This window comes from Thermobia domestica, chromosome 8 (genome assembly GCF_964235325.1).
Source record: "Thermobia domestica chromosome 8, izTheDome1.hap1.1, whole genome shotgun sequence".
NCBI lineage: Eukaryota > Metazoa > Arthropoda > Insecta > Zygentoma > Lepismatidae > Thermobia > Thermobia domestica.
The window spans coordinates 178318806-178329331 of record NC_137461.1 but is presented as its reverse complement, the minus strand read 5'-3'; the positions used below and the strand labels follow the sequence as shown (position 1 = coordinate 178329331).

General features: G+C 35.7%; 1 protein-coding gene across 1 annotated transcript; it reads left to right on the top strand.

Moving 5' to 3' along the window:
* Window positions 1-9298: 9298 nt before the first annotated feature.
* On the top strand, window positions 9299-9742 carry LOC145692390 (uncharacterized). Its single transcript, XM_081767692.1, has one exon. It carries the CDS (start codon window positions 9299-9301, stop codon window positions 9740-9742), a length of 444 nt encoding a protein of 147 aa, XP_081623818.1.
* The last annotated feature ends 784 nt before the right edge of the window (window positions 9743-10526 follow it).

The following is a 10526-nucleotide window of genomic DNA, read 5'->3' as shown; positions in this document are numbered from 1 at the left end:
ATAGTTGCATTTAAACGAGAAGTGTAGCTATTGCTTGAATATCATTGGTAAATTAATACTCAAGTTTTTTTTATTTGTTATCGCAATTTTTTCAACCCCAAGGGCCCACATAAAACAAACAGCAGTACGTTCTCAAAACTATACATCTGTGATACTATCGTGTTACTATAGGGAGAAGTAAATCCACGGTTTTTCAAGTGGTACGACTTAGTAAGACAATGAAAGAGACGATATCTAGGAATCTCAAAATTAAGACTATGCTCTTTGCCGTACCGGTAAACTTTGGCTGGAGTATATAGAGAAGGTCAGAATTCTATTGCTATTCATCCAAAAAGACTAGATCGAACAGGGGATTAAAAACATCATTAGTAGGCAATTAAATATTGCTTCAGTTTTCTCACGCAGCTGGTCATCTTATCTATGCAAAATTTGAACATTAATATACTCAGCAGATGGAAGCCCTGGAGGCAACTACGGTATCAGTTGATTACAAGAAATTAACAACTGATGTAACTTTCACAATTCGCAGAAAAACAGGCCTTCTGGAGCGAAGTTTCAAGTGATATGAATATTGAAGCGTGCTTCAGCAGATAATTGACTCCAAGGATTCTGCCACCTGTAAGGACATTTAAAATTCAGTAACTACCGTTTAGTTTTCGACTCTCCTACAAACAATCAAAGTTTAACAATCTTAATAAAGAACGATGTTTGGATATTCCGTACATGCGTACACTGCATTTACATTTTTATCCTAGACTTGGTCGTAAGATTAAAAGCTGTACTACAGGTCGAACCCAGTTGGTTTCAACTTATTGCCCTCGGTTTTATACGACATAAGGATCATCTATTCCCAACAATTTGTTCTTTAGCGACAGTACCAAGCTGCTTTGCCGACAGAAGCCCACAAAGCTTACCAACTCTTTCTATCAGTTATTTTACACATATAGTCGTCAGCTTGTAAGGGATTCACATGCATTTTATTGGCCTCAAACTCTAGTAGTATATCCTTAGGTAATTAGGTATTTTAATACCTTGTAAAACCATGCCAGCTTCTCTTAACCTTTGAGACACGTCCTGCCGATGAATTACTAAAGATTCGCGATACAAAAAAGTTATACAGGCCTGGTAGAACAGGTACGAACACCCAAATCAAGAATATTATCAATTGACAGATTTTTTTTTGTCTATAAAAAATTTCGAGGCGTCTTTATCAAGATGCTATATTGATAACGCTTATGTATCTCTCACACTAACGTTTAGGCTAAAAAAACTATAAAATCTCACTGGCTCACGCGGTTCATCTTGTACTACAGACTTCCATAATAGCACACTCTAATTAAGCTTACTGGAGGATTTGAATGTCTGAATCTTCTCAACGTTTCCTAATCGGTGAGTAATTTTCAGGTAAGCTTCCGCTCAGTAGCGGACTAGTGCACCAACTGCATTTGCTTTTAGACATCTTTCTTTTCTGACACGGAATTATCAAAAAGAAGAATTTCTGTAATCTTATTTATTAAACTAAACACTACCTCATCTCGCTGACGTGAATAGAGCTTACGTGTCCTGTCGACCGACTCTAGGGTTTCTTCCCAAGAGCAGAGAGCTACTCCACAAAGTGTACCCGATTAATCGTCAGCAGTTAAGGCTTGGTAAGTGTACTCATCTGTAACATTCAACAGGCTGACATTTGGCCTGGTATGTTTGCGATCATATCCATGGCCTTCGACAAGAGCCATCCTAGATCACCAAGTAAATTCCTTTACTAAAAAAAAAAAAAAAAAAAAAAAAAAAAAAAAGCACCAAGTCGACTGTAGAATTCTGCATAGGTGTTCGCTTCAGATAGCGGAATATCATGGCAAACTGCCTACGTTACATTCCCAGCACAGTCAACCTAAAAAGCGTTAACAATGGCAAGAAGAAAGTCGAAACACACAGATATCTATACTTCAGACTGTTTTCAGAGAACATTGTATTAGCAAGTGCAGACTTCACGAAACATTTAGACAATATTTTACTAAGAGAAGACTTCGAGATACGTGTTGCTCTTTTATCAAAACGAATGCAACTAGTTAGCATGCACTACAACCAACCAAACATAGTAATATTTGATATGAAGCTTAGTGAGATTAGGATTTTTCTATTGCAACTCACACGCTGTAATACACTAAAATCTGTCAAAACATTACTTACACATGCCAAAAGATTTAAGATTATCTACAAAGCTGCCAGCTGTGGCTTTCTGCAGAAATAAAGGTGTTACTAATTGTAGATATCAGGATGCATTTGGATAAAAAAAAAATAAAAAATAAAAGCAATAGATGTCGAGATCCGCCATAATAATTGCATTAGAACGAGTGCAATCAGCTTTCTTGCAGTACTATCGACGAGATCGGGTGGATAGAAATGGGAAAACTATAGTAGCTAATATATTCGTTAGGATTTGCAAGTTCGAAATATTCGAGTGACGTGCGAAATCCAATCACGTGCTAAACAAGAAGTCATTAGCTGAGAAAAAAGGAATATCACGGTTAGTTCGTAAGTTATTGCTTTCGTAAAATTAGTGAGGAGAAAGCACGTTAAAATGATGGACAAGTTGATGTGTCACTTGCAATAGGGAAGGCATCACTGAGCTGGTGAAGCTTTTTGTAATCTGCATCTGTAAAATTAGAAATCAACTTATATGAGAACGTTAGCTCGGATGTCTCTTGACTTGATTGTAATAGTATTCTTCGTTGTCTCACAGGAGATATTAATCAGGGTTGAAAGCGATCTGTGAGTGATGTGATTAAAAAATAAATTTGAGCATGAACGAGAATGTTCGATTTTTAACTAGTGGATTAGGGTGCAAATTGCATGCCAATAATTCGAGGGGTTTCTTTCGAGGTGTCTGGTAAGGCTAAACGGTTTAGAAGTTCCATCGTAAATTCTGAGTAATTTAGAAGTCAGCAGCGGACCTCGGCATGCATTCCTTAATTCCTGTTGGCTTACAGCTAGTAAAAAAATTCAACACCAAACAAGGAGGCCGCAGGATCTTGTGTTGCGTACGTAATACTTAAAAACGAACCAAAAGTGCTTTTAGAGCTACTTCACTCACATTATAAATTGGCGTAAAAATTTAAAAACCTTGGACTTTCTTCTCCCTTTAATAAGAAGAGGGTATCGCAAACGTATAGCTTTGGGTCCGCACCGCAGTTTGTTTTAGGTAGGCCCTTGGGGTTGAAAAAGGTTGTTATACCATATGTAAAAACGTAAGTATTAATTTTTCATGATAATCAAGCAATTGTTATATTTCCTGTTCATATGCTACTACAATTCTATTCGAGAGTGCTTCCTGCTGAAGATATCTACTTAGCACTCTTAACACTCTCTCGTTTTTCTTGATCGTTACCTGAAAGAAACTGTTTAATCTAAAGAGTTGTGTTGTTATGGCTAAATTATTTAAACAAAGTCTCCTGGGTGTTAACCCTCGAAGCTATCAAATATGCATTTAGTTAACGTCCTTGGTGCTCACTAGGCTTACGTACAGAGTTGTGTAAAATTCACTAGGTTCCAATCTATCATTAATAATATTTTTCCGATTGTATCTAGTAAAACTTGCTATGGAACCCATTCATCTAACCTCCGTAACACCCTTACTAACAAGTAGGGGATCTTACGGGAAGTATCCTGCACTTTGTGTTAAAAAGGTTCTACAAGGATATGAAGTTTCCCTGATCCAACTAAGCAGGAATCGAAGTGGCCCCACTCTGACAGGAGGGGAGAATCCAATATGTCGGCTATAAAAAATGGCCGCCTTTACGAATTCATAGTGTTAGTTTTAGACTATATCTCCTTAACTAATTGTCGAATCTTCACGATTCAAAAACTAAACAACGTAGAAGATAACAGGGTCTAAAAAATTAACAAAAGTTTTTACTTCACTCAGAAATTAAACCCTACAAAAATTTCTTAATTTGGAACTTTGCATTTCTTATGATGGAGTTTACTCATATTTTTTAAAATAACAAGTAAACGCCTGGGATTATCGGAAAAGATATTGTATAACTTTTTGAAGACTGTTAGATTATTTTACTTTTGGTGTATAGTTCATTCAGATTGGTTAATAAACCCCGAAGTTGACAATTTTAAGATTCACGTTGAGTCGATTGATTTTCCCAAATATTGAAAAAGAGTTCATTTACCGTAATAAAACATTACTCATGGATGAAGCATTGTACGAAACAAATCATTGTCTTCTGATGTATTTCTCACAAGTCCCACTTTCAGCAGAAGCACAAAGTAGCCTGCTCAAGCCCGGTTATGAATCTCATATGGCGGCCAATAATTATAATACGTAAAGTTAGTTTCTTGCGAATTATTGACCCGAGTATCTAGATTTGTAAACGAATACGCACAAAGCAATATCAAATATTCTGTTACTATTCACTTTTACACATGAATTAAATTTACCAATATCTTAAGAAAATACGTGCATAGCGTTACGCTAGAAAAGTTTTAGGGTTTCATCTGAATTGAAAGAGAACTGCACTGAAAGACTTAAGAAGTAAGTTCATGTATGTAAACCATAGACATTGGTTTTACATCCTTTACAATATTATAAGGAAATTACATAAAGCTATATATTGTTATAAATTAGAAAGTAAATAATTTCTTTCGTATTGTAAGAACAGAGATACAACAGATACATTTGGTTGGATAATTTGAAATTCACAATATATCTTTTTTTTTTTTTACGTGTAGAAACATTTTTATGATTTTGACGATCAGTTAATATTACTCTGTGCAAGCTATTCTATAAAGAATCATACATTTAAGTTTTTCTATTTATTGGCACATTTCCAACGTGGTGTAAATTTACTATGGATCAACAGAAGTTTCAAAAATAATGAGTACTACTTACATTAAAGTTTTATTGGTCTAGATCTTCGTTTTAAGTTTCCATCACCTTTCCACATGTTCCCCTACACACAGAAAACAAAATAGCAGCACGGTGCGCTTGCACTTCTACAATAACATATTGTGGTACATGTCTTTGCATCCACATTTCAAAAAGAATTTTCTACATGCTTCGTATACAACTGGAATGGAAGTCCATGTTGGAGAAAGTTCACTTCCATTGTCAGTCCGTCCCCAGTTTACTGCTGAAGGAATATATGCTGTCTTCATTATTCCCTGGCCCCAGATTTGTCTAGTTTGGTATGTTGCGCGTTTGGTGTGAAGAAACAAGGCATGAGAAGTTGGAGGATTTCTCGCCGGGATTCATTACTTGAAATGTTTCACTTGTTATTGAATATATTACGACAACATATCGTGGCAGTGAATTAAAACAATCTTCCCTTATGTGGATTACAGGGTGTGAAATTGTTAGGAAAGCTGTGGTCACCTCTGTATACAAAAGCCATGTTTGCCATGCTGATATATTTCCATTTCCGAGAAAGTATGACACTGTATCACATCATGTAAACGCGTGGAAGTCTCTTAACGTAGTTGATTTTTCTTTTCCTTATGCTTTTGAAATATGATGAATTGGGAGAAATCGATGATGTTTCTTGGTGCCGGAAGATATTCATAATTGTTCTAGACCGTGTCGCTCAAAGTCGTAGAAAAACGATAAGCAAGTATTATAACAATTGTGTCTACTGTACGGATAACTATCTTCTTGTGTCCATTTAATGTTGCATCAAAGGAATATAACATGATCCTACTATCAGCTCTTCTAAATGATTTCCTGATGACTTGTTTTAAAATGGAAGATTTCTTGAACTTTGTATATTATATCCATTGCTCGTTGCTACCTCAAAGTTACTTCCTTCCTTTTAACACATATACTTTCCAAGAAGAAGAAACAGTTCTTTATTTTCGTGATTACGAAGGAAATCGTTCCACTTCCTAGGAAATGGAGTAGTTCGTGTTACTTTTGTCCTTATTGCAACACCCCTGCTTTCTGTTGTTGAATATTTTATGCTCTCTGAAGAGTGTATACCCTATATCAAATCTACACGCTTTGTATGGAATGTGTCCTCTTCTCTTTGGAAATAACCATAAAGTGTTTCTACTGATGCCGGGTGCAAAATGTTCGTACCATGAAAAGAAACCTTTGATGTGCTAGAAGGCTTGTAGTCAATATATCTAATGTTGCAATTGATAAAACACCTCGACGAAGAGTGGAAGGACATATATTTCGCCACTTTGTTTTATCAAGCACTGAGAAAGACTTGAAGGTATTTCCTCTACACATGTAGACGATATACAATACCCTAGTGAATGCAATTTTTTTATGAAATATTTTTTACCAGTTTTAGCCTAAAAGCTCAGTCCAACTTTGAGAGGAAAAGGTTGCACGCGATTGCATTTGTTCCTTGCTGCTTTGTTTCAATATCTCCTGTTTTCTGATGGAAGTTATAAAATATAAGTAGGCTAATAGTTGAAGTTGGTTGACTTACGCTGCTATTATAGGTAGCAGATGAAACATGAAGTAACATTAACAGCAGCAGCTATTAGTGAAGGAGGAACAGAATCCTCCTGGCAGTGATTCTCATATTTTCCTGCAAAATGACTCTTGTGGTTTACCATATCCTTTCGAAGCAACTTAACAACACGACTTAGTGCCATAGCATCTTCATCAATGTCTTCCTCCAACTCACTTATTATGTCAGATACTTCTGAAAGTAAAACATATTTCTGCCAGACAGAGGAGCTGTTATCTCTGGCCTGTGACGAAGAATCCTTTTACAAAATCTTGTACTATGAACTTCTATATCTTCTGATTCAGGGTTCTTCATTATCGTCATTACCCGGGTTTTGTACAGTATAAAAAGATCGCTCATTTTGAATCGGCGGCTTCTTGGTAACACAAGAATGCGCAGGTGCCTCAAACTTCGCCTTTTTCTGTGATTCCAAACTATTCCCGCTGAAACATTACACGGGATTTACTCATTGTTACATTCAGCACAAATACTTCGAGAATAAAGCAGTTGTGATTATTCCAAGTTTTTCAACACTTTGTTTTAGGTGGTCCCTTGGCGTTGAAAAAGGTTGTTATATCAAATGTAAAAAACATAAGTATTAATTTATCATGATAATCAAGCAATTGGTATACTTCCCGTTCATATGCAACTACAATACTATTCGAGAGTGCTTCCTGCTGAAGAAATCTATTTAGCCCACAACTGACTCACATTTTTCTTGATCGTTACCCGATAGATACTGTTTAATATAAAGAGTTGTGTAGTTACGGATAAATTACTTAAACAAACACTCTTGTTAACACTCGAAGCTATCAAATATGCATTTAGTTAGCGTCCTTGCTGCTCACTAAGGCTTACATACAGATTTGTATAGGATTCAGTATATTCAAGACTATCATTAGTAATATTTTTCCGAATGTATCCTGTAAAACTTGCTATTGAACCCATTATATACTAACCTCCGAAACAGCTTTACGTTGGTCCTGAGACTGGTGATCTGATCGAAGAGACAAATAAAGAATCTATTTCAAGTTCCTTTGAGATCTTGTCTTAGCCACTTAGACGGTGGAAAATATTTACGGTATAATCAGTCCTGTGTTCGTTACCAAATTAGTAACACTGGTCATCACAAGGCAACAAAACTGTGGTCTATTCAATTATCTATTCATACAAACTCACTGTATGCCTTGATTATAAGTGCCACAAATTTTATCCAGTAGGAAAGGTCATTCATTCAGAAATCTCTTGATGAAAATTTTTATATCCAAGTTCTTGAAAGAAAAAGTAATCTGATATCACTGTAGCATTGTTTCGATAAGAATATCGTATCACATTTCGTAATTCTGACTTACTCTTCCCCTCTAATCTATATGCTAATGTTCTTGGTGTGTCAGTGCTGTATTACTCGGTAGATTAAATCAAATCTTCATTCGATTTCTTCTTCTCAAACATCCTTTGAATATCTATTCATCTTGTGAAAACTTTGCCACAACGATTCTGGAATTGTTAGTTACATGCCTTTGCTTTTGTTATAAGCAGTGTAGTTCATCTGTTTTTCTTTAATAACTCATCATCAAATACTAATACTACATATTCTAGTCCATTGCATACATAAATAACTGCAAGAAAAGTGGACAAAACACATGTGTTATGACATTCATTCAGCTATGTATACGTAAAAAGTGTTCAAATCGTACCTGCAGCTGAGAAAAATTCTGAAATTTCGAAAATTGTACCGCCCTTGGATGTCTTCACTTAGGTAATATATAGGCACTACTGGTTACTTTATGTCAGGAAATTATATAAAACTACTATGGGGTATCCTGTACGCGTAGAAAACGTAAGTGAATATGCTGAATTGCCATGAATACTCAAGATAATTGTGAACTCACTTCTAGATTATGCTCGAATATCTTTACATGTAGTTATGAATAGATTTACAACCCTCTGACGAGATGGCACAATCTAAGATCTGCGATCTTATTCAAAAATGTCTGGATGAGGAAATCAATATGCAACATTTACAAGAAAATGAAGCTGCATGAAAATAAAAAACGATATCGAGGAATTATCAAAATTAAGACGATGACCTTTACCGAACCGGTAAATTTTGTCTGCATATATAGAGGAGCTAAGGATTGTATTGCTATTCATTCAAAGGGACTAGATTGATCAAAGGACTAGAAACTTTATTTGTAGGCAATTTAATATTTCTTTCATTTTCTCACGCAGCTGGTCATGATTTCTATGCTAAATTTGCACATCACTATAATAAGCAGATGGAATCCTTGGAGGCAATTACGTTATCAGATGATTCCAGGAAATTAATAGCACAAAGAACTTTCACAATTCGCAGAAAAAGAGGCCTTCTGGCGGGTAGATAAAAGTTATATAATATCGAACAGTGCTTAATGAGTCCACAAAATAATCTTGGGGATTAACAACGTCAGACACTACAGTGGGTCAAATAAGTTTCCGTACATCAGGGATTAGTAATTTCAAAATGTTATATTATCTTAAAATAAATAAATAATAAATCGCAATTACATTAGCTGAATTTGTTCTTGTCTACTTATAATGTGTACACATTATAGTGATTGTATTGAATATACCGATAGTATAACTAAGGATTTAAGTTAAGTTGCTGAAAATTAAGGTCAAAAAAGTTTCCGTACACGGCACAAATATGCAAAAGAAGGAAGCAAAATGCACACTAAACAGCATCTGCAGTGGTTACAGATGACAGTAGCGTGCTCTACTAATGATAAGGTACTACCACAGTTAAATTTGGGCAAGGGAGACCTACAGAGGCAGTAAAACGACTCGTCAAAATGGAAGTGCTAATTCCAATACTTGAACTAATAGTAAAATTAAGACAAGAAGGTAAATTTCTTAGAAACATACCAGATACAGTAAAGAAATCACATTCTACAGTACAATTCATTCTAAATAGGTATATTGCAACAAATAGTTGCAAGGATCGACCGCGCAGTGGCCGTCCAACAAAGCTAAAGGATAATGATGAACGTGTTATTTTAAGAGCTATCCGAAATGAACCCAAGACAATTGCTCCAAAACTAGCTAGTATGCTTGAAACTGACTATGGTGTTCAAATGGTTCCTAAAACAGTTCGCACTGTCATCAGAAAAGCAGGCTACAACTGTCGCATAGCCAGAAAGAAACCATATGTTAATAAAGCAAACGCCAAGAAATGTGTAGAGTTCCCAAAAGCTCATGTGGACAAGCCAATTAGTTTCTGGAACTGTTTTATTTAGTGAGGAGAGCAAATTTAACATTGATCGATCCGACGTAAGAGTTATTGTGCGGATGAAACCAAATACGCACATGGAACCGAAGTATCTGTGTCCTACTATGAAGAATGGAGGTGGTAATGTGCTCTTCTGGAAGTGTATGAGTGCAGTTGGAGTAGGAAATTTGGATATTATCGAAGGTACAATGGACCAACATGTTTACTTAAACATTCTGAAACAGAATCTCCACAACAGTGCAAAGAAACTGAACACGGAAGCCTCTTTTACATTCCAGCAAGATAACGACCCTAAACATACTGCATGAAAAGTGAAAGAGTGGTTGTTGTATAATGTGCCGAAACAACTTCATACTCATCCATAATATCCTGACTGTAATTCTATTGAGCAGCTGAGGGATGAATTAGGGATGTGCATTAGGAAACACAATATTACAAACAAAGACTAGTTGAAAAATGCATTACGTGAAGAATGGAGTAACATCTTCCCTGTAACTACATCTAAATTGGTCACTGCAATGCAAAAACGGATACCAGAAGTACTTAAAGCCAAAGGAGGCCAAACTGATCACTAACTGCGGTCGAAACGCAAAGTGGTGCCCTTATTTATGTTTATTTCTTTATGTGTACGGAAACTTTTTTGATTTTTAATATGGTCGGTATGTCGTTTGTATTTGATTTTCTTCTGAATTAAAGGTTCCAAATATTTTATTTTCTTATGTATATGCTTCTTATGGAGTTCCTTATAGAAAACTCAAAGAAATTGTCATTCTCTTTCTGTACTTTGTAAG

Excerpts from the sequence above, each read along its gene's own strand:
- LOC145692390 (XM_081767692.1), top strand. The coding sequence starts at position 9,299 with ATGGAAGTGCTAATTCCAATACTTGAACTAATAGTAAAATTAAGACAA.